This window comes from Pristis pectinata, chromosome 29, assembly GCF_009764475.1.
Source record: "Pristis pectinata isolate sPriPec2 chromosome 29, sPriPec2.1.pri, whole genome shotgun sequence".
NCBI classification, from domain to species: Eukaryota; Metazoa; Chordata; class Chondrichthyes; order Rhinopristiformes; family Pristidae; genus Pristis; species Pristis pectinata.
This window is the reverse complement of record NC_067433.1, coordinates 20,871,106-20,895,829: the sequence shown is the minus strand read 5'-3', so window position 1 is coordinate 20,895,829 and position 24,724 is coordinate 20,871,106. Positions and strand designations below refer to the sequence as shown.

The 24,724-nt window shown below is 50.6% G+C and overlaps 1 protein-coding gene across 5 annotated transcripts in view; it reads right to left on the bottom strand.

The window, feature by feature from the left end:
- LOC127584135 (actin filament-associated protein 1-like 2) overlaps window positions 1-24,724 on the bottom strand; it is a 135,412-nt gene that overhangs the window by 28,698 nt on the left and 81,990 nt on the right. For all 5 annotated transcript variants that reach the window (XM_052040710.1, XM_052040711.1, XM_052040706.1 and 2 more), the window contains exons 2-8: window positions 24,103-24,252; window positions 19,722-19,805; window positions 19,326-19,417; window positions 12,170-12,269; window positions 9,813-10,009; window positions 8,227-8,406; window positions 4,660-4,755 (exon numbers count right to left, since the gene is read on the bottom strand). In XM_052040710.1, coding sequence (XP_051896670.1) covers window positions 4,660-4,755; window positions 8,227-8,406; window positions 9,813-10,009; window positions 12,170-12,269; window positions 19,326-19,417; window positions 19,722-19,805; window positions 24,103-24,252 — 899 coding nt within the window. The remainder of the gene's footprint in view (window positions 1-4,659; window positions 4,756-8,226; window positions 8,407-9,812; window positions 10,010-12,169; window positions 12,270-19,325; window positions 19,418-19,721; window positions 19,806-24,102; window positions 24,253-24,724) is intronic.

Below are 24,724 nucleotides of genomic sequence, written 5' to 3'. Positions count from 1 at the left end.
AACACCTCACACTTGGCCGGATTAAACTCCATCTGCCATTTCTCCGCCCATATCTGCAACTGACCTATATCCCGCTGTATCCTTTGGCAATCTTCTACACTATCCACAACACCACCAATCTTTGTGTCATCTGCAAATTTACTAACCCACTCATCTACATTTTCATCCAGGTCATCTATATACTTCACAAACAGCAGAGGTCCCAGTACTGATCCCTGCGGAACACCACTAGTCACAGACCTCCAGCCAGAGTATGTCCCATTGACCGCACCCCTCTGTCTTCTATGGGCAAGCCAATTCTGAATCCAAACCACCAAGGCACCGTGGATCCTGTCTTCTGAATCTCCCTACCATGAGGGACCTTGTCAAATGCCTCACTAAAATCTATGTAGACAACATCCGCAGCTCTACCTTCATCAATCACCCTCGTCACCTCCTCGAAAAACTCAGTCAATTTAGTCAGACATGACCTGCCCAGCACAAAGCCATGCTGACTGTCCCTAATTAGGCCATGGTTTTCCAAATGCTTATAAATCCTACCCCTAAGAATCCTCTCCAGTAGTCTCCCTACCGCTGAGACTCACCGGTCTATGGTTTCCAGGATTACCCCTATCTCCATTCTTGAACAACAGAATAACATGAGCTACTCGCCAGTCCTCTGGGACCTCGCCTGTGGCTAGAGAGGACAGGAAGATCTTGGTCAAGGCCCCAGCAATCTCATCTCTTGTCTCTCAATAAACAGGGGTATATTTCATCAGGCCCTGGGGACTTATCCATCTTAATGTTCTTCAAGAGACAAAACACCACCTGTTTCTTGATCTCAAAATGCCTTAATATATTAGCACGCTCCACACTGATCTCACTATCCTCCATGTTCTTCTCCTTGGTAAATACCGATGCAAAGTTCTCATTTAGTACCTCACCCACACCCTCTGCCTCCAAGCACATGTTCCCTCCTTTATCCTTGAGTGGTCCCACCGTCTCCCCAGTTATCCTCTTGCTCTTGATGTATGTATAGAATGCCTTGGGATTCTCTTAATCCTACTTACCAAGGACTTTTTGTGGCCCCCTCCTGACTTTCCTAATTTCCTCTTGAGTTCTTTTCTAGCTCCTTTATCCTCAAAGGTCCTGTTTGATTTTAGCTTTCTAAACCTTAAATGTGCTTCCTTTTCCTTCTTGACTAAATTCACCACCTCTCTCAACATCCAAGGTTCCCTTACCTGCCATCCTGTCCTTCCTTCTTACTGGAACATCCCTGTCCTGTACTCTGTGTGGTTGGTCTTTAAACCCCCTCCACATGTCAGATGTGGATTTGCCCAAAAACAGCTGTTGCCAATTACCTCTCCCTAGTTCCTGCCCAATGCTCTCATAATTTACCCTGGTCCAATTTAATACTCTCCTGCAAGGTCCATACTTATCCTTATTCATAGCTATCTTAAAACTTAGGGAATTGTGATCAATGTTTCTGAAATGTTCCCCCACTGAAAGGTCAGTCACCTGGCCAGGCTCATTTCCCAACACCAGGTCCAGTATGGCCCCTCCTCTTGTTGGATTACTCACATGTTGTTTTAAGAAACCCTCCTGGATGCACCTAACAAATTCTAGCCCGTCTAACCCTCTTGCACTAAGGAGGTCCCAGTCTGTACTGGGCAAGTTGAAGTCACCCACGACAACAGCCCTGTTGTTTTTGCACCTTTCCCTAATCTGCCTGCATACCTGTTCCTCAATGTCCCAGTGGCTATTGGGGGGAGGGGGGGGTGGGGTCTGTAGTGTAATAGTATAATCCCATCAGAGTGATTGCAACTTTCTTATTTTTGAGCCCTACCCACACAGACTCAGTGGATGAGCCTTCTATGGATGTCACTTCTGAGATTGTCCCTGACAGTGCAACTCCCCCCCACTTTTACCTCCCTACCTTTTCTAAAACATCAAAACCCTGGGACATTAAGCATCCAATCCCGAACCTTTCTCAACCAAGTCTCTGTAATGGCCACAACATTATAGTTCCATGTCCCAATTCATAAACACACTTCAACCTGTCTGTCCCACTGTGCCTATTAAACTTTATCTATACAGCATGGTAACAGGCTCCTCCGGCCCAGCGAGCCCGCGCTGCCCAGTTACACCTTGCTTACAACTTGCTAACCCACACGTCTTTGGAATGTGGGAGGAAGCTGGAGGAAACCCACGCAGTCACGGGGAGAATGTACAAACTCCTTACAGACAGCAGCGGGAATTGAACCCCAATCGCTGGCACTGTAATAGTGTTACGCTAGCCGCTGTGCTACAGTGCCGCCTATTACCTTGCTCCTGCCTGTCCTTCCTTACAGACTTACTGGTCCTGACATCTAGCTTCCTCTCAATCCCTCCACTTTCTCACCCAGTGCTCTGGTTCCCATCCACCTGCCAAACCCTCCCGAGTAGCACCAGTGAACCTCCCGGCCAGGATATTGGTTCCCCTCCAGTTAAGGTGCAACCCATCCTTCTTGTACAGGTTACCCCTGCCCCAGAAGAGGTTCCAATGATCCAAGAACATGAATCCCTGCCCCTTGCCACACATTCATCTGTCCTATCTTTTTATTCCTGCCCTGACTAACATGTGGCACTGGGAGTAATCCAGAAATTGCTACCTTTGAGGTCGTGCTTTTCAGCCTCTTTCCTAACTCCCTGTACTCACTGCACAGGGCCTCACCCCGCGTTCTACGTCAATGACTCCCAGAGGCATTTGATAAGGTACCGCAAAAAAACTCACAGCATGGACAGAAGACTTGCTGGCTGACAGGAAACGGAAGAGTGGGCAGAAGTGGGTCATTTACTGGTTGCTAAGATGCAACCAGGGCTGTGTCACGGGGATCAAAATATCACTGACATTACTGACTGTATCTGTGATATAATTGATATGAGTTTTCACACTTGGATGAAGGCACTGAAGCTGCGTTTACTAAATCTGTGAATAATACAAAGATAAGGTAGTAAGTTGTGCAGCGCACAGTGGAGGTGACTAAGGATGGCTCCAAAGAGCCAGATAATTAATGACACTAAAGAAGGCCATTTGGCCCATCATGTTCATCCAACTGAACAACTGCTACCCACCCTTATCCCAGCAAGAACAGTGGGCTCGCAGTTCTTCCAGTACATCCAGGTTCTCGTTAAACGCGATGAGCAGTACTCCCTTCTGTGCAGTGTGTTCAGACATCCACAGTACGCCCTTCCGTGCAGTGTGTTCAGACACCCACAGTACGCCCTTCCGTGCAGTGTGTTCAGACACCCACAGTACTCCCTTCCGTGCAGTGTTCAGACATCCACCACGCTCGGGGTGAACAACACTTCCTCACCTCCCCTTACATTAAATCTCTGCCCACTGGTTTTTACCCAAACTTCCAAGGGAAATGCCTCTTTCTTCTTATTCCGTGTCAGCTAATCACAATTTTACACACCTCAGTTATATCTTCCTCGGCCTCCTCTGTTCCAAAGGAAACAGCCTCAGTCTGTCTAAACTTTCCTCCTAACTACAAGTTCCCAATGCAGGCAGCACCTTCACAAACCTCTGTACTCTCTCACATTTCCTCTCACAGGTGACAAGGGATGTCCTCAGCTGTGGTCTCACTGCTCGTCCAACATTACCTCCTGCTCCTGGCTCACTGAGAGAAGTATTCTCTGTGTCTTTCAATCACCTTACTGACTGCTGTTGCTACTTTGCAGTCCGTTGGCAGGCACTCCAGGGTCCCCACACAACACTCATTATCCTCCCATTTATTGGTGCCTTGTGAAGTAGCTAGGGACCAATGGAGTATACCCTGAGCAGTGGTTCTTGGCCCTCAATTGTTGACTATGTGCATGGATGACCTGCAGGTGGGAACAAAGTGGAAGGTTTCTGATGATAAAAGTAGGTGGAAGGGCGCGTTGTGATGAGGGTACTGTGATTCTGCAGCAGGATGTAGGTTGAGTGACTGGGCGTGGGGAAGTGTGAGGTTCGTAAGAGGAATCGAAAGGCAGGTTACTGTCTAAATGGAGAGGGACTGAAAATGATTGAAGTACAGAGGGATCTCGGTGTTTTAGTGCATGAGTCACACCAGGCAGGCAGATCCAACAAGTAGTCAAGAAGGCAAACGGCACGTCGGCCTTTATTGCAAAGGAGTTGGAATTTACGAATGGGGAGGTTTTGTCACAGTTGTCCAGGGTGTTGGTGAGGCCACACCTGGAGTACTGCGCACGGTTCTGGTCACCGACCTAAAAACGGATACAGTAGCTCCAGAGGGAGCCCGAAGGAGCTTCACTGGGGTGACTCCTGGGATGAGGGGTTGTCCTACCGAGAGAGGCTGGGCAGGTTGGGTCTGTATTCCTCAGGGTTTAAAAGAATGAGGGGGTGACCTTATTCAAACATACCGTACAAAGTCTGAAGTGGGATTGACAGGGTAGGTATTGGGATGTCCTCACTGGTGGGGGAGTCACAGACCTAACTACAAAATAAAGGTTCCTAGTAATTTCTTCTCTCAGATGGGGGTGAATCCCTGGAATTCTCTGCCCCCAAGAGTGCTGGAGACTGGATCATTTGATGTATTTAAGGTGGAGACAGATCAATATTTGAAGGGTGAAGGAATTAAGGGTTATGGGGAACTGGCACTGAAGATGAGTTGAGCTACTCAGTTGTGGACTTACCTTGTTGGTGGCAGATTTATAGACCTTGCCGGCCGCTTTTGGTGAATCCCAGGGCGTAGATCTGTAATGAATGGAGCTGCTCGCCTCTTCAATAATCTAAAGGCAGTACAATCAAAACAGGAGAGTCACAATGACAAGTCTGGTCACTAATTAACTTTACACATTCGTCGCCTTTCCTGCCCTGGCCCAGGATGTTAACTTGATCGGTTCCCAGAAGCCCTTCAATACCTCAACCAAGACATCATTAAACTGGGAAAAGTGCAGAGAAGATTTTCAAGAATGTTGCCAGGTCTCAACAGCCTGAGTTATCGGGGGAGGTTGGGTAGGCTAGGACTTCTTCCTTGGAGTGTAGGAGACTGAAGGGAGACATTACAGGGGTGTATAAAATCACGAGGGGCACAGACAGGGTAAATGCACACAGTCTTTTTCCCAGGGAACGGGAACTAAAAACGAGAGGGCACAGGTTTAAGGTGAGAGGGGAAAGATTTAAAAAGGGACATATATGGAATGATCTGCCAGAGAAAGTGGTTGAGGCAGGTAAAATAACAACATTTAAGGATAAGTACATGGATAGGAAAGGTTCAGAGAGATATGGGCCAAATGCGGGCAAATGGGACCAGCTTGGTGGGTACCATGGATGAGTCGGGCCGAAGGGCCTGTTTCCCTGCTGTATTACTCGACGACTTTGACTCAATCTTGGCAACAGCACCATTTTTGCAAGTGTGTGAAAAAATTCAAGGAAGAAAAAAGTCTATCTGGTCCATTGAAGCCCACCTTTTGTCTCCTAGCTCTCAACTATGGACGAGTTGGGCTGAAGGGCCTGTGGCTGTGACCCTGTGCTCTGTGACAAGAAGCCGTGTTTCCTGAGGGTGGAGGGTGAGGCCCAGGCTTGTTCAGCACCTGGCCTCGTGTGAGGACACGACCAAAGATGGCAGCTCAGAGACAGGCCTGGACAGGCAGTGGAAGGGACAGCTCTACTTTTCTACTGGCACCTCGACAGCCGAATGCCCTGCTGCCTCTTTACCCTGGCGCAGATGGATCCTCACACTCATCCTTCTTGTACACAACTCGTTGTGTCAGACTGCCACATCCTTGACAGGAGCACGATGTGCAGGCCTACGCAAACTCCGTTGTCACATCCTTTCCCCTACATCCTCCATCCCTGATCCAACCTCATCCTCCCACTGTACCCCACAAGAAACCGCAGAGAGTTGTGGACACAGCCCAGCGCATCACGGAAACCAGCCTCCCCTCCATGGACTCTGTCTATACCTCTCGCTGCCTTGGTGAAGCAGCCAGCATAATCAAAGACCCCACCCACCCGGGACATTCTCTCTTCTCTCCTCTTCCATCAGGCAGAAGATACAGGAGCCTGAGGGCACATACCACCAGGCTCAAGGACAGCTTCTATCCCATAGTGATCAGACTACTGAATGGTTCCCTTATATGATGAGATGGACTTTTGACCTCACAATTTACCTTGTGTGACCTTGCATCTTATTGTCTACCTGCAATGCACTTCCCTGTAGCTGTGACACTTTACTCTGTATTCTGTTATTGTTTTTACCCTGTACTACCTCAATGCACTGTGTAATGAATTGATCTGTACGAACGGTATGCAAGACAGGTTTTTCACTGTACCTCGGTACAAATGACATTAATAAATCCAAGCTAGTTTCCCCCTTATTTTTCCCACCTCTCCCACAACACTGCCCACAGTCTCTCTCCATACGCTGCATCCACACCCTCTCCCTGCACTTGCACCTGCCCCTACATACCCCATTCCCTCTCCCAGCCAGGCACGGTAGTGTAGCGGTTAGCGTAACGCTACTACAGCACCAGTGACCTGGGTTCAATTCCGGCCGCTGTCTGTAAGGAGTTTGTACGTTCTCTGTGTCTGGATGTGTTTCCTCAGGGTGCTCCGGTTTCCTCCCACATCCCAAAGACGTATGGGTTAGGAAGTTGTGGGCATGGTATGTTGGCGCCGGAAGCGTGGTGACACTTGCGGGCTGCCCCCAGAACACTCTACGCAAAAGATGCATTTCACTGTGTGTTTCGATGTATATGTGATTAATAAAGAGATCTTACCTTATCTTACAATGCCTCATTCCCACCCATGAACCCCCACCCCTCCCATGTACTACCATCTCACCCCCACAACTCCCCTGTCCCACCTCCTAACCCCTTCCACAATATGGCCCCATACAGATCCCCGTTCCTCCAAGCTCCCCCTACATCACCCACAACTCCTCCCCAACCCCAACCTCTCAGCACACCATGCCAACACTCCCTCCACAGCACACGTGGCCTCGTCCCCCGGCCCCACACCGCTCCAAACCAACCATCACCACGCACATACGCTCCACTGCCAGCACCTCCTCACTCTCTCAACAGACTCCCACATGGGAACAGAGACCCACAGCTCTTGCAAATTCTCACCAGTGCACCCACCAGCTGCCTGCCCCACGCCCACCAGCTTCACTGGGAAATGCCCCCAAACCCCACTGAGCCAGTTCTCCAGGGTCAGGTTCTACTGGAACCCTAAAAGGTAGATGACAAATAATTCAGTCTCTGAGAAATCTCTCCTCCAGACACAAGCAGACAAAATACAGGAGGATATTTAAAGAGCACACTGTGGATTGCCCCTTCCCGACACACACCAGGTGGCAAGGTTAGAGCCCAGCAATGTGCTGCCAACATATGTTGGTTCTTTCGCCAGGACTCTGACGATGGAGATGTCAGTACTTGGATGTGCAACCCTCAACCAGGAGACACTCCGGCCCAAAGGTTGAGGGTTCAGCCACATGCCCGTAGCTGGAGATTCTCAGGCAAGATCAGACTCCCTGGCGTCTTCAGGTCATCTCTCACCTCCTGTCTGATCTGAAAGGATCCCATGATCTCGTTGAGAAGGAAACACTTCAAATGATTGGTCCATATCACAGATGGGACAGGAAGGGGACCACTCCTTCCAAACTGTAACTGTGCTCTTTGGATTAATTGAATTATTTTGTTCACAGTAACCCCTCACTGTGTCATGGCTGTTGGATGTAAACTTGCATTTCAGCGTTGAATCACTTCTAATTGACTGAGGATATTGATGAACATTCTACAGTCATGAGCCAAACGAGTTTTTCAATTATATTCTGTTGGCAAACTGCCAGTTAATGAGGTAAATCCATGATAACAATTCAGCCTCCAGAACAAGGATTAATGAACTAATTAGTCATAACAAGGTCCACAGTTCCAGTCAGTCACACGTAAACCTGATAACATTAGGAACAACTACAAAGCCGTTGTACGACTTCACACTTCAGCATGGATACAACATTGATTAATCCCTCATAACAAGGTTCACTGGTTAGTCACCATGTAAGGGTTACTGTATTAGTTATTTGCACAGAAACATTTTTACCATAACTGTTAATCCCACACAACAAGGGTTATTATATCAATTAATCATCCATAGCCAAATTTAATGTACTGGTAAGCCATCCATGCAGGGTTATTGTACTAGTTAACTACTGATGCCTAACTAAGTTAAAATTTCTGGTGCTAACACCTCCAAACCTTCCGCCAGTCCTCAGTCTGTTCGCGGCTCTGAAGCCCCAGCACCACGGTCTCATTACTCGCTGTCGTAACCTTCAGCTCGTGCTGAATCTTCTTACTGCGCTTGAACTTGTACATCACACGTGACCCGTGCAGACTGAGCTCCAGCAGTGGGTACTGGTCCTTCATGCACTTATAGCACTAGGGGAGAGGGGAGGCAGACAGTTACCCACGGAGCGAGTCTCAGTGTCCCACCACGGCCCCTCCCACCCCGATAGGATCAGCTGTGCGTCCCTCACACCTGCCCACGTACCTGACCGCCTGCCCCGTACACCTGCCCAGGTACTGACCGCCTGTTCCGTACACCTGCCCAGGTACTGACCGCCTGTCCCTCACACCTGCCCCACATGTAACAGTCTGAAACCACAATGAGGATGGGACCCTCGTGGGATCCTCCTGCACGTCAGATTTGGGTTGGGTGTGGGAGCACTCAGCAGGTCAGGCAGCATCTGTGGAGAGAGAACCGACCTGACCTGCTGAGAACCACATCAAAACTGGCTGCTTCCCCCTCCACAGATGCTGCCTGACCTGCTGGGACTTTCCACAAGCTTCTGTTTTTGTTTCAGAATTCCAGATTGCTAAAAAATTACGTCCACAGGCTGCACTCAGATTGGCCACGGCCGGGCTGGGCTTGGATTGGCCGTGGCCGGGCTGGGCTCGGATTGGCCGTGGCCGGGATGGGCTCGGACTGAGTTTTCCCTATACTCTCCCACACAGACTTCCGATGGGAATCAGTCCGCTTGACCACGGTGTCACCGTTCCCAATTCTCGACTTCCGTCCTGTGGCTGCAGAAGGCCACGAGGAAACAGAAGCAGCAAGATCCACAGTGGACCTGCTCCTGTCACTCAACATTCCATCTAGTTCCCTCTCCCTCGATGTCTAAAGGATTATATATCTCAGCATTCATTGCTCACACCAACAGCCCTGTGGAGGAGAAAGCTCCAGTGACTCATAACCCCTCCTCTGGGTCCTAAACAATCACCTGGTCCCGGTTCCAGGCTCTCCTCCAAGGCACGCCACCTCCCTACACCCATCCCAAAGTCACCGAGAAACTTTAAAAGCAGCAGGTAAACTTTGAATGCGTGCAGGCTCAGGGATCAACCTACTACTAATAGTGAAACCCCATCCCAGACGACAGCGCTCACTCTGAGCTCCATCACCACAGCTCACAGGGAGGACATGTTCCTGAATGCAGTCATCACGGTGTCAGGGCACGAAGGCATCGAAGCCCTGGTGTTACTGCCCAACAACGTGATGGTCGGTGGGTTAATTGGCTGCTGTGTAGCGTGAGGGGCAGAATCTGGGGGGAGTTGATGGGAATGCAGGTAGAACAAAACGGGATTAGTGTGGGATTCGTGTAACCAGGCGGTCCATGGACGGCTCGGACTCGGTGGTTCTGTGCTGGATGTCTCAGGGACTCTGTGACTGATGGGGACCAGGTGGAAGGAGGCAGGCAGAGTGGGAGGGACATTTCGGAGAGAGGGTGTTCTGCAGGTTTGGAGAACAGGGGCCAGGATCCCCGATCTGTCGGATTGCAGGAACGAACCATCAGGACTTGGTCCTTGATGAGAAACAGCTGCTTGGTCCATCGCCCCAACCACTGCTTCCGCCACAGAAGGCCACAGATCCGGCAGTCGCTCAATGAACGTGTCGGCATCCTTTGTAGGGAGGCTGCACGATGAGTCACACAAACCTCCTCCTCCCCGTAAGATTCATAATGGCTGCTGTCTGAATCCACACAATCTGAAATCACATTCCGATAGCATGTGGTCAGTAACTCGATTCAGGTAAAGACACAGAGCAAAGGAACCCTGTAAATACTGACTCACTCCCTGAGACCCCCTGTAAATACTGACTCACTCCCCGAGTCACCCGGTAAATACTGACTCACACCCCAAGACCCCCGTAAATACTGACTCTACTCCCCGAGACCCCCGTAAATACTGACTCACACCCTGGGAAAACCTGTAAATACAGACCCACTCCCCGGGACACCCTGTAAAATATTGACATCACTCACCGGGACCCCCTGTTAATATCGACATGATCCGTAGGGACCTCCTGGAAAAATGTCAACACACTCCCCGGGACCCCTGTAAATATCAACACGCTCCCCAGGGACCCCCTGTAAATACCAACTCACTCCACGGGACCCTCTCCTAAACACTGACCTACTTCTGGGGACACTCTGTGAATTACTGACATCCTTCCCGAGACCCCGTTTAAATACTGACACACTCCCAGGGACCTCCTGTAAATACTGACTCACTCCCAGGATGCCCTGTAAATACTGACACCCTCAGGGACCCCCTGTAAATAATGGACTCATTCCCCAGGACCCCCTGTAAATACTGGCTCACTCCTGGGGACCATCTGTTAATTACTGACTCACCTCTGGGGACCCACTGATAATATAGACACTCTCCCGGGGACCTCTGTAGATACTGACTCACTTTCCTGGACTCATATTAGTACTTGACCTACTCCTGGGGACCCTCTGTAAATACTGACATACTCCCCGAGACCCCGTATAAATACTCACACACTTCAGGGGACCATCTGCAAATTACTGACACACTCCCAGGAAACCCCTGTAAACTACTGACACACTCCTGGGGACCCCCTGTAAATACTGACTTCACTGGGACCTCCTGTACTATACTGACACACTCCTGGGGACCCCCTGTAAATACTGACACACTGCCCGGGACCCCTGTAAATACTGGCTCACTCCCGAGGACCATCTGTTAATCACTGACCTACTCCCGGGACCCCCTGAAAATACTGACCCACTCCCCGGGACCCCTGTTAACACTGACCCAGTCCTGCGGACCCTCTGTAAATACTGACACACTCCCCGACACCCCGTATAAATACTCACACACTCCCGGGGACCATCTGTAAATTACTGACACACTCCCGGAAACCCCCTGTGAATATACACCCCGGGACCCCCTGTAAATAGAGACACACTCTCAGGGACCCCTTGTAAACACTGACCCACACCTGGGTACTTCCTGTAAATACTGACACACTCCTGGGGACTCCTGTAAATACTAACACAGTCCCGGTGACCCCCTGTAAATACTGACTCATTCATCATGATGGTGAGAATTTGAAGCAGGATAGAAACCAGCTGTAGGCTGGCCGATGAAGGTTCCTAATGAGAAAGGTTTTGGGAGAAGACTGAGGAAAGTCAGTTGGGAATGTCGGATAGGGTGCAGGACCACAAGTGGTGAGTGCAGCAGGGCAAGTTTAGGATGCAGTTAATAAGGCCACGCCAGTCCTGGGATTTACCAATGGGGGCAGAGGGTAAAAGTGGGGCCTCAGAGAGAGGATCGAGGAATGAGGGTGGCTCTCCGGATGAGGAATCTGCTTACTCGGATAGATCGGAGAGGCCTGCTCTCTGGAGGAGAGACGGCTGAAGGGAGATTTGATTAAAATGTATAAAATCATGGGATGTCTGCTCCCCTGTGTGGGAGGGACGGAGAATTTGAGGTCATGGGGGTAAAGCAAAGGGGGAAGGAACTGAAACAAACTTTTACACACCATCTGGTTGGAATCTGGAACATTCTGTCTGCAGATGTGGTAGAGGCAGGTTCCATCAGGGAACTGGACAAATACACGGTGGGAAAAAACGTGAGGGCTTCGGAGAAAGGATTGGTGGCTGGAATCGGAAGCGCTCTGGTAGAGAGCCGGCGAGAACATAATGGGCCGTGACCACTCGGTGGTTCTAGAGCTTCTTCCCCGCACAACCTGACAGTCCCAGAGACCTCCCCATAGACACAGACAGACCCACGGACACCCAGACGCCAGGTCTGTGGCAACAGCTCTGTAATTTCACCAGCCGTTCTCTGGATTAACCCCAGGTTTCTGAGGACGGTCTCGCTCCTACCAACACACCTGCTGAGCAGTGGGTGACGGAGCTAAGTGGTTCTGCTTCCTCGTAGGAGTCGTCAGCATGGTGGAGATGAGCAGGGACAGAAGGTGTGGCGGTGTGGCTCTGTGAGGAGAAGGACAAGAGTTAAACTAAAGCCAAAGGAAAAGTGTGTGAGAGCCCCTGAAGGCAGCTGAAGGGTCCAGAGGTGGGGTGTCACTGACTGTGGTCTGTGGGACCCTCAGCACCCTCCACACATTGTGTGGGGCCCTCACCCCCCTCCGCACATTGTGTGGGACCCTCACCCCCCTCCGCACATTGTGTGGGACCCTCAGCGCCCTCCGCACATCGTGTGGGACCCTCAGCGCCCTCTGCACATTGTGTGGGCGGCGGCGATTGACTCCTTCATTGTCACTGAGCTCACAGAGCTGCTGCTTCATGGTTTCAATGATCCAGGTTCAATCCCGACCTCTGGTGTTGTCTGTGTGGAGTTTGCACATTCTCCCTATGACTGCGTGGGTTTCCCCCGGGTGTTCCAGTTTCCTCCCACATCCCCAAGACTTGCAGGTCGGTGGATTCACTGGCCGCCATAAATTGCCCCTGGTGTGTGGGTGAGGGGCAGAGTCTGGGGGGAGTCGAGGGGAACGTAGGGAGAGTGACGTGGGGTTAGTGTGGGTGATGGTCAACACAGACTCGATGGGCCAAAGGTTTCCCTGCCGTATGACTCTACAGACCTCCCCTTTCTCTGGCCAGTCCAACGACAGTGGTCACCAGCAAACTCCGCACAGCACTCACCGCCCCACTGTGCCGCTGAGCTGAGGGGCAGGAGGTCACCAGGGAAACACGATGATGCTGGAAGAACTCAGCAGGCCAGGCAGCATCCGTGGAGAAAAGCAGGCGGTCAACGTTTCGGGTCAGGACCCTTCCTCAGGACTGCTGAGTTCCTCCAGCATCATCGTGTTTCATCTAGATTCCAGCATCTGCAGCCTTTTGTTTCTCTAGTGAGGTCACCGGTTCCTGACGGTGCACACGTGTGCTCCCTTGCACTCACATGCAAAGGCACCAGAGGGAATCAGAGCCCTGTGGGTAACAGTGGGGAGTGCCCAGCTCCTCAGGAATGAATAAAAGCAGGAAGTAATGTGGTCAGGCTTGAGAACATCACTTTGGCTTTGCAAAATCTGGCAGGACTGCACAGCCCAGAACTTGTGGGAAGATCACACGTCAAAGCGATAATTGTGTGCTGGGATGAGAAAATTATTGGGAGCAGGAACAGACTGCCTGAGGTTCCCCTGGGACTAAAGCACTCTCAGACGGAGGCACAGGAAGCAGGAAGGAAGCTGCCAGCAGGAGGCTGTCCCCCCGCTGGGGTGAAGCACAGCAGCCAGCAGTGCACGGCCAGTTCACACTGTGTTCAGTGGCAATGGGCGATAAATGTCGTGGACAGGTCACTGAGAGAGTGCAAATTGTTCTGTACAATCCTTCACACTCACCACTAATGGCAGCTGGGGTGTAGGTGAAGGCACAGCTCCCTCACACAGCCCCGGCGTTGCTCTTCCCTCAGTAACTGCCCGACAATAGCGTGGGACCCCCTCAGTACTGCACCACCAACAATGTGACATGGCCTCGGTACTACAACCCCAAAATCCCTCTGACAGTACAACCCTGCCTCAATACTGCCCTCCCAATGTGCACTGTCCCCCAGTGCAATCCCTGGGACAGTGCAGTGTTGCCCAGTGCAATGGCCGGGACAGTGCAGTGTCTCCCAGTGCAAACCCCGGGACAGTGCAATGCCAGGGACAGTGCCATGTCCCTCCATAGACATGCCAGTTTCTGGCCATGTTTGTTCTCAGGACGTTCTCTCGCTCTGAGACTCCACTTCATTTACCTCCACAATCTGCTCTCTGTCACAGAGCAGTCGAGTGCAGAATGGGAAGCGCTTCAGTCATCACGTGCCCACTGTGATTAGCTTTTGGTGACTCTAATGGCCTTTGATATTTCCTCTGTTTATGTGGGTGTTCCTCGTTTGGCTGCAATTTGCCCAGACATTAAGTATTATTGACTTCCTGTGTCTGATAGCATCAGCACAGCATCAGAAAGAGTGCTGAGGAATCAGGCAGCATTTATAAACAGGGCGTTTGCCTTCCCCTGAGAGTTTCCAGTCCCTTTTTGAAGATTAAATTTGCCTTCATCTGGAAAAGCAAATGATGTGGCTGACAATTGGTGAGAGACACAAGAGCTTCCACAGGGCCTCAGGTTTACTGATCGCTGCTCGTGCTACAGGATCCTTCACTGACCACCTCGTGACTCTGCTGACCGAATGGGGCCAATGGGGAGTGGCTGCACGGGTCGACCGGGTGGTGAAGAAAGTGTACAGTGTGCTCGTCTTTGTTAGTCGAGGCACTGAGTTCAGGAGTTAGGAAGTTATGTTGCAGCTTTAGGGCTGCACCTGGAGTATTGCATTCAGTTCTGGTCGCCTTTTACTGGAAGGATGTGCAGGCTTTGGAGAGGGTGCAGAAGAGGTTCACCAGGATGCTGCCTGGATTAGAGGGCATGTGGTATGAGGGGAGGTTGGACAGACAGGTTGTTTTCTCTGGAGCAGTGGATACTGAAGGAAGACCTGATAGAGGTTTATAGAATTCTGAGAGGCATAGACAGAGCAGACAGCCGGTATCTTTTTCCCGGGCTCAAAATGTATTTAAGGTGTGTGTGGGGGGGGGGGGGGGTGGTAAGTTCAAAGGAGATGTGCGGGGCAAGTTTTATTTTTACACAGAGAGTGGTGGGTGCCTGGAATGTGCTGCCAGAGGTGGTGGTGGAGGCAGATACGATAGAGGCGTTTAGGGGGCTCTTAGATAGACATATGGATGTGCAGAGAATGGAGGGAGATGGACTGTGCAGGCAGAAGGGATTGGTTTAGTTGGGCATTTAATTACCGGTTTAATTAGTTTGGCACAACATGGTGGGGCTGTTCCTGTGCTGTACTGTTCAGTGTTCTAATCTGTTGAAATCTGTGCTTGTGCCAAATATCAGAGATATCCAAATTCACACCAAGCTCCAAGTCACATTGGGGAACTTTGGCCGGTAAAGAGGTTACCTGCTGTTCTAAGGCACTCCCCGTACATGGCTGTGCATTGAGACAGAAAGTCACCAAGGAGGGGGTTAACATTGGACAAGATGCACACTGGGAGTCAGGGACTATCAGGCCCAGGTACACCAGCGATCTCTGTCCTTACTCTGTCTTTATTACAGATTTCCTGCAACTTCAGCTTTTGTGCTTTCGGATTGCAGATCTTTGAGGAACTGTTCCGTTCCATCACGACAGCAACGCTGAGCTTCCAAACCTTGTCACTTTAAACCCTCTGTCCCACTCCCTGATCCACCTCTGGTCTGCTGCACCTGTTCCAGAACAGCACCTTCTGTCAAGGTGTGTTGCAGCCCCTGGGGTCAACATCAGACTCAAACACGTCAGATGACCAGCCTCCTGTTTATGTCGGGATTGCTGTGTGTGATTTTCCACCTGCAACAGTAACTCACAGTTTCAGATTACAGATTAAAGTGACAGGATTTGGAAGCTCAGTGTTGCTCTCATGGATGGAACCGAACGGAACGGTTCCTCAAAGGTCTGCAATCGGAGAGCACAAAAGCTGAAGCTGCAGGAAACCTGCAATAAAAACAAAGGTCACAGCCCAGAATCAGGCCCTTCGGCCCAACATGTCCAGGCTGACCTCGAGTACCCTCTGTGCTAACCCCCGTTGCCTTGGTCTGTAGTCTGCGATGCCTTGACAATTCAAGTGCTCATCCAGATACTTCTGAACTGTTGTGAGGGTCTCTGCCTCCACCTACCCCTCAGGCCGTGCGATCCAGACTCCAACCCCCCCTCTGGGTGAAAGAGTCCTTCCTCAGATCCCCGCTAAACCCCTTACCCACAACCTATGCCTCCTAAGTTTAGACACTTCTGTAAGGGGAAGAGTTTCCTAGCAGCTGTCCACTCTGCGCCGCTCATTACTGTGCATACCCTGGTGACAGTAAACAGAGTACCTCTGCAGATAGAACGGCAGCATCACAAAAACTGAAGAGAGACATCTTGTTTGGAAATGCAGCACTTTTGAGAAGAAAATTCACAAAATCTTATCCCAAGGTTACTTGACCCATTATGAGCTGGTTCACTGAACAGCAGCCAGAACGACTCTGTTGACTGCTCTCTCCATAACCCTGCACACACCTTTCATGCACAGATCAGTATACCTTTCATTAAACAATCACCTTCTCTTCAGAAAGTTAAGATCATAGAACATAGAACAGCACAGCACAGCAACAGGCCCTTTGGCCCACAATGTTGTGCCGAACTAATTAAACTGGCAATTAAATGCCTACTAAACTAATCCCTTCAGCCTACACAGTGTCCACATCCCTCCATTTCCTGCACATTCATGTGCCTATCTAAGAGCCTCTTAAACGCCTCTGTCACATCTGCCTCCACCTCCACCCCTAGCAACACATCCCAGGCACCCACTGCTCTCTGTGTAAAATATTTGCCCCACACATCTCCTTTGAACTTACCCCCCCCCCCCCCGTGTGTGTGTCTCTCTCTGTATCTGTGTGTGTGTGTGTCTCTCTCTCTGTATCTGTGTGTGTGTGTGTCTCTCTCTCTGTATGTGTGTGTGTGTGTCTCTCTCTCTCTGTATGTGTGTGTGTGTGTCTCTCTCTCTATGTGTGTGTGTGTCTCTCTCTCTCTCTCTCTCTGTATCTGTGTGTGTGTGTGTGTGTGTGTGTGTCTCTCTCTCTCTCTCTCTCTCTATCTGTCTGTGTGTGTGTACATGTGGTGTGTTGGCTTGCAATGTGTATGTGCCTATACAGTTTGTGAGTGCACTGTTTGTGGTGTGTCTGGTGTCTACATGTGAAGTGTCACTGTGGTGTGTTCAACAGGCACATAGTCTGTGTGTGTTCTGTGTCTATGCAGTGACTGCGCGCAGTGACTGTGTGTGAGTGTGTGTACTCAGTGATTGTGTGTGTCTGTGCAGTGACTGTATGTGTGTGTGTGTGTGTGTGTGTGTACATGCATGCCCACATGCACATGTGCAATGTGTATACACATGTGCGGTGTGTGGTCTTTGAATGCTCAGTTACCCCACGGACCTTGAAATCTCGTTGGTTTTTGGCTGGACAGATTCATCAGTGGGTCCCAGCTTCAAGGGTAGTAAACACAACATTTGGTCTCCTGGGCAAAGGCCCCGAGATTGTCTGCCCTCCAGCCACCCGGATGCAGAGGGCTGCAGACCGAGCGGGTAAATGGGATTAGTGTAGATGGCGACCTGAGAGTGCCCCAACCTCACACTTCCTGCTTCTACTCCTTACCCAAGATCCACAAACAGGACTGTCCTGGTGAGCCCATTGTTTCTGCCTGCTCCTGCCCCACTGAACTTATCTCACAGCTCAACTCCATCCTATCTCCGCTTGTCCAGTCCGTTCCCACCGACCGAACCCTCCTCGACCCGCTGAATTCCTCCAGCAGATTGTTTGTTGCTCCAGATTCCAGTGTCTGCAGTCTCTTGTGTCTCCAGGCAACAGAGGGACACAGACCATGTGCAGGCAGCTGGGATTAGTTGAAGTTGGTATCATGGTCGGCACAGACATGGTGGGCCAAACGGTCTGTTCCTGCACTGTACAGTTGTTTATGTTCTATTAGGTGTGTTTGCATTGTCAGAAGGCCTGTGATAAAGTCCCACCAAATGGTCAGTGTGCAAAGCCAAGGCACAGGATTGGGGTAAAGACGTGGATGGTTGATGCCAAACTCAGTCAAACACTGCCAATGATGTGAAGGGAAGTTACTCCCACTTCAGACCCAGAATTGAGCTGTGGTCCATGTTTGGACCAGGCCATAAGTAGGTCGAGAACAAACTAAACCTGGCAAATCCCAAACTGGTCATCAATGAACAGGTCACAAACTCAGTGCTGCTTGGTAGCTCTGTCAACGAATACCTTCCGTCACCTGGCCAGTCAGAGCGGACATTGTGTAACAGGACACACCCCGGCAAATTCACACAACGTTACATGTTCTGGAGCAGCTTGGCTGGAGGTACAGCTGCTTCAGTTATCAGCCAGGATGTTGTCTGGTTCCACATTGCTGCAACCAGGCAACATCCCAGCTGTAATACTGAAGACACACATTTCTTATATGACATAGGAGGTGGCTGTTCAGCCCACTGAGTCTACGCCAGTTAGTCTGTGGGAATAAACACTGAGGGTGGTGGATGGGGTACAACGTATGGAGCCTGCTGACACCTGCACTCGTGAAGGAAAGGCTTCGAGAGGCAGGAGGATACCCAAGCTCTGACCTGCTCTTGTAGCCATGGGATTTACTGGGTGCTGCAGGTTTTGGTCAGTGGTGGTGTCCGGGCTGTGGAGGGTGGAGGATTCGGTGATGGGGATGTCACGGCTCAGTGTTCAGTCTGTCCCTTGTTGGAGACGGTCATTGTCTGGCGTGTGATGTGAACGTTACTGCCGCAGTATCTGGGGACGGAGGCGCAGGCTGCCTCACTTGCTGAACCCATCAGCGAAGATCGCCATCTCTGGCCTGAGTGCTCCTGGCTGTCAGGAGCTGCTGCCTGACCTTCAGTTTCCAGCATCTGCAGGTTTTTGATTTTCCTTTACTGTTGAATTCACTGTGACTTCTCTTCCAGGAATGCCAGACTGGAAGAACTTCTACATTCCAAATCCAACCTGGAGGTATCCACAGAACAAGGGAGGAACTGTCTTGCTGTACTACAAGTACACAGCTACACATCAGAGAAGAGGACCTGTGGGTAATACCAAGCAAACATCCTGGATGGGGAGAGTATGGAGCCAGCGTGGCTTGGCCCAGCCTCTGCTTGAGTGAACACGTACCTGACCAGAAGCCAGTGATGCACTGAGCTGAGTGCAGGTTGGGCCACTGGGATCTGGGGTTTACAACTGCCCAGCCTGTCTACAGCGTTACCAACTTGTGAAACACCAGGTAAAGACGGTATCAGGGCCAGAGAAACATACTCCAAAGTTCAGCCGTCCCCCGCACCAACGGGGAGATGGGCTCCCATCTGTCCCCTTCTCACCCTCACTTGCGCCTGTCCCCGAGGTGTACGTGGGATACAGTCAGTCAACGCCCATGTCCAACTGTCACACAAATCTCAAACTGAACTTCCACCTTACCACTTTCATTTGAAATTCATCCGTCAGCAGGTGGCTGGGTGGAACGTCTTCCAAATCCTCGATGATTTCCAGAACATTCCGGGCCTCCTTTGCTGTGGGACAACAGGATTGTTAAGGACTGTCAAGGATTTAACCAACACAACCAAACACGGAGAAGGGTGAACGAGGGGGGATGGGGACAGGCTGGGAGAGGGCGAGGAGGTAAATTAGCCTTTCCTACGTGACGGCAGGGCAGGCTATGTAACCACTCCCTGCTCCTTAAACTCACGCCCTTAATGTATATCACAGGCCAAGTGCACGTGGAGAGAGCTCACACTCCCTCCAGACCACCGCGCGCATCCGTGAGTTTAACCGATGGTCACCGGGAGGTGTGTGCTGAAGGGGAGAGTCACCTACCATCCTCCTGAAGCTGTGTTTCCCAGCGATTCTCCGTCGGTGCGACACAACTCATGAACATGTAATCTGCATCCTCAGCTGGAACTAAATCAGCACAGGTCTCATTAGTTGGCTACCACTGTTTGGCTGCATTTACAAACGGCACTTTCAAACAACCCCTCCTTCCCAGCGTGGAACTATCAAATACCAGAGCACACCTTTAAGGTGAGAGGGGCAAAGTTTAAAGGAGATACTTGCTTCATCGTTAGCCACTGGTGAAGTTCCCGAAGATTGGAACGTGGCTAATGTTGTTCTGTTGTCTAAAGGGAGCAAGGACAAGCCAGGGAACTACAGGCCGGTCAGCCTGACTTCAGTGGTGGGGGAGTTACTGGAGGGAACTCTGAGGGACAGGCATTTGGATAGACAGAGTCTGATTAGGAGGAGTCAGCACGGCTTTGTGCACGAGAAGTCGTGCTTGATGAATTTTTTAGAGCTTTTTGAAGAGATAACCATAAGTGTACATGAGGGTAGGGCAGTGGATGTTGCCTGTTGGACTTTAGCAAAGCTTTCGACAAGGTGCTGCCTGGTAGGCTGGTCTTGGAAGGTTTGGTCCCATGGAATCCAGGGAGAGCTAGATAGGTGGATTCAAAATTGGCTCGGAGGTAGGAAGCAAAGGGTAGTGGTTGAAGGTTGTTTCTTGGAATGGAAGCTGGTGACTAGTGGTGTGCCACAGGGGTCGGTGGTGGGACCCTTGTTACTCATCATTTGTATCAATGGTTTGGATGTGAAGGCACAGGCTTGATCAGTAAGTTTGCAGATGACACAAAATTAGGTGGTGTTGTTGACAGTGAAGGTTACCGTAGATCACAGGGGGATGTTGATCAGTTCGGGAGGTGGCCAAGGAGTGGTAAATGGATTTCAACACAAATGACTGCGAGGTGATGCATTTTGGAAAGTCAAACCAGTATAGGACTTGTACTGTGAATGGCAGGGCACTAGGGCGTGTAGTGGAACAGAGGGACCTAGGAGTACAAGTGCATAGCTTGTTGAAAGCGGTGCCACAGGTAGACAGGGTGGTGAAAAAGGCGTTTAGCACATTGGCCTTCATCAGTCAGGGCACTGAGTACAGGAGTTGGGACATTATGTTGCAGTTGTATGAGTCATTGGTGAGGCCGCACTTGGAGCACTGTGTACGGTTTTGGTCGCCCTGTTATAGGAAAGACCTGGTTAAACTGGAAAGCATGCAGAGAAGATTTACGAGGATGTTGCCAGGACTCGAGGGTCTGAGTTACAGGGAGAGGTTGGCCAGGCTGGGTCTTTATTCCCTGGAACGTAGGAGAATGAGGGGCAACCGTATGGAAGAGTTTAAAATTATGAGAGGCAACACAAAATTATAAGGTGGACGGTCAGTCTTTTCCCCAGGGTAGGGGAGTTCAAAACGAGGGGGCATAGGTTGAGGGTGAGAGGGGAAAAATGTAAAAGGGACCTGAGGGGCAACTTTTTCACACAGAGGGTGCTGAGTGTATGGAACGAGCTACCAGAGGAAGTGGGTGAGGCAGGTACAACAGTATCATTTAAGAAGCACTTGGATAGGTACACGGAGGGGCGGGGCCTGGAGGGATATGGGCTGAATGCAGGAAATTGGGACTAGCTGGGTGGGCACTGTGGTTGGCATGGACCGGTTGGGCCGAAGGGCCTGTATCCGTGCTGGATTGCTCTGTGACTTACGAGATTTATGGGGCAGGTTTTTCTTTGCACGCGGAGTGGTAGGTCCCTGGAACGCGCTGCCAGGGGAGGTGGTGGAGGCAGACACGATGGTGGGGTTTAAGAGGCATTTAGGGAGGCAGGGAATGGAGGGATACAGATCATGTGCAAACAGATGGGACCAGTTTAATTTGGCATCCTGGTCAGCACAGACATGATGGGCCGAAGGGCCTGTCCTGCACTGTTCTATGTTCTAAAACTGTGGAATTAGTGAGCACATTTCCTGCAGCTGCCCATCTGGGAGTAAGTGTGACACAGACAGACTCCTCCTGCCCCTCGAGGGGACTGCCCGGACCCGATGACCATCCCAGGGGCTGAAAGAGGTGGCCATAGGAATGACAGATGCACTGTTGTCATCTTCCAGAATTCCACAGATCTCACGGATTGGAGGGGAAGCAAATGTTACTCCACTGTTTATGACAGGAGGGGGAGAAGAAACAGGGATCACAGTCCAGTTAGCCTGGCATCAGTTGTAGGGGGAATCCCAGGACATGTCATCAGGGAAACGGTGACGTGGTGCTGAGACAGGAGCAGTTGGGCTGGGCGGTGAACATGGACTTATGAACGAGATGTTTGTCAGATGTGTTTTTGAGGTTTTACCAGCACAATAAATAAGGAAGAATAAATTAACGTGACGTACTTGGACTTTTAGAAGGCCTTCATGAAGGTGTCAAAACCAAATTCAGTCAAGTACGGTTGAGGATTGGTTAAGGGACAGATGGCAGAGTAGGAAATAAACGGGGATTTTCAGTTTGTGAGGGTTCTGGGCCCCAGTGTTCACAACCCAAATCAACCTGTTCATTATGTGCAATATATCCACGTTTGCTGATGACACAAAGAGTTGGTGGCAGCCTGGATTTTCAGCAGGATGCAGTAAGCTTCAGGAAGGTACTGGTAGGTGGGGTGAATGGGCTTTAACATGGTTGATGTGATGTGAGGTCAAATACTTAGGTATCAAAAATAGGTGCTGGTGCTGAGAGAGGCCTGGGTCTTGTACATGAACCACTGAAAGTTCATCTCAGTTAGAGAGAACACAGAATATTGGCCGAAAAAGTGCTGTTGCAGAAGGCAAAAGAACCTTGCTGCTATTGCAACAGGCCCTGGGGTGGTCACACCTGGAGTGTGGTAACTTACTTATTCCAACACGAGGGATCATCCAGCTGGTCGTGTCCATGGGATTTCCAGGAGGACAATCCCATGAATTCCCATTTCCCCATGGCCTTCCACCTTCATCTCCCTCTCCCATGCTCATCAACTCCTCTTTGATTGCGTTTCCACCGAGTAACTTCCGGAGTGCCGCAGGAGCTGTGAACAGCTCGGGCCTCCCTACAGGGAAGCATACTCTTGCGATTCTTTCAAAAAAAGATCGATTCCTAGAATTGGGAGTTTGCCAAAGAGCAGAGAGTAAGTAGACAGGGCCAATACTCTCCGCAATTTAGAGAATGAAAGATGATCTCATCCTTCATACAGAAGTCCCCAGGTCTGACGGGCAGTCTTTGACCTGAAACTTTAATTCTGTTCCTCTCTCCATGGGTGCTGCCTGACCTGATGAGTGTTTCCAGCATTTTCCCTTTTTATTTTAGATTTGCAGCACCTGAATATCTTTATTTTTCATTTTTTAAAATTCACAGCACAGTAGTGTAGCGGTTAGCGTAACGCTATTACAGCGCCAGCGACCCGGTTTCGATTCTGGCCGCTGTAAGGAGTTTGTACGTTCTCCCCGTGTCTGCGTGGGTTTCCTCTGGGTGCTCCGGTTTCCTCCCACATTCCAAAGACATACGGGTTAGGAGCTATGGGGATGCTATGTTGGCGCCAGAAGTGTGGCAATACTTGTGGGCTGCCCCCAGAACGTTCTCAGTAGCGCAAAAAGATGCATTTCTCTCTGTGTTTCAATGTACATGTGACTAATAAATATCTTATCTTAACTTGACAGGATATGTATGGGACTGCCGTTTTCACAGGCTAGGGTCACAGTTTGAAAATAGGGGGTCAGCCACTCAGGACTAAGAGGAGAAGAAACGACTTCACACAGAGAGCCTGGACCTGGACCTGGACCTCCACCTAGTCACTGAGGGACACCCACGCAGAGATCAATGGGTCTCGTTGTTCTGAGAATCAAGGGACCTGGGGTTAGTGTAGGGAAGGGGCGCTGAGATAACAGCTCAGCCACACCTTTACTGAGCAGACAGGACGAGCTGAATGGCTGACAGACACTTCGAATTGGAAATACTCTTCCGCTGATGGGGATGGTTGGATGGGTTTTGAGGCAACTGAAGGATTCACATTGTGTGTTGGGAAGTGCCCAGAGGTGAAAGGTCGGACCTGATGTCTTTGAATGAGGAGTCAGATGTGGGGGCTCCTGGTTTATTTATAATGAACAGCGAGATCGTGGTCCCAGTGAACACTCTGCTGTCCAGAATCCTCCAACAGGAAGATCTAACAGACCCTGCAGGAGCACAGTCCGGTGGTTCATGTGCCAAACCGGAGACCAGCCCACAACCAACTAGAAACCCGCTCTGACCCAATGACCCAGAAATCTATTCATCTCCAAACCACTGAGAAGGAATGGATCTGGGGAAAGGCTGGGATCAGGGTCTGGAATCTTCTGACCGCACAAACACCGGGGAAAAATACGTACTGAATCCGGAATTTTCCGTGCCCACACTTCTATTCAGCTCCTGAAGTAACTCAGCCACAGACTCCTTCTTCGACTCTGCAACACAACTTAAGCTCTCTGTCTCCAGCACTTTGAGAAACGACTGCAGCTCAGAGAAAAGCCGAGCCAGATCTGGGAAGAGAGATATAGAGAGAGAGAGAGATCAAACCCTTCGCCATTCAGTAGGATCGCTGTTTTACTGGGAGTAGCTGGTGGGAAGGGTTGGTGACCCCCACCCACTCACGTGACCCTCTTCAAAATCTCGAGACACAAAAGTTCAATACAGACCACAATAGGTCACTGACAGGGTGCGACCCTGAGCTGTCACCTTTCCCAGCTCTTTATTGCCCCATGGAGCTGCTGCCCGAGCAAGTGTCTGATCTTCATGGTGACGGTGTGTGTGAGGATGGCAGCCAGCCCTGGTGCTCACCTTTCAGCCTTCAGTGGTTTCTCCCGTCCTCACTTTCTGCACATCCCCAGTTTCCTTCAAACCACCATCGCCAATCGTGCCGAGAGTTACTGATCTCTGAGCTCCAGCACCCTCACTGAGCACTCCCCACCCCTCTCCCTTGCTTCAGATTTACCCTGTCGACCAATGCTTTTG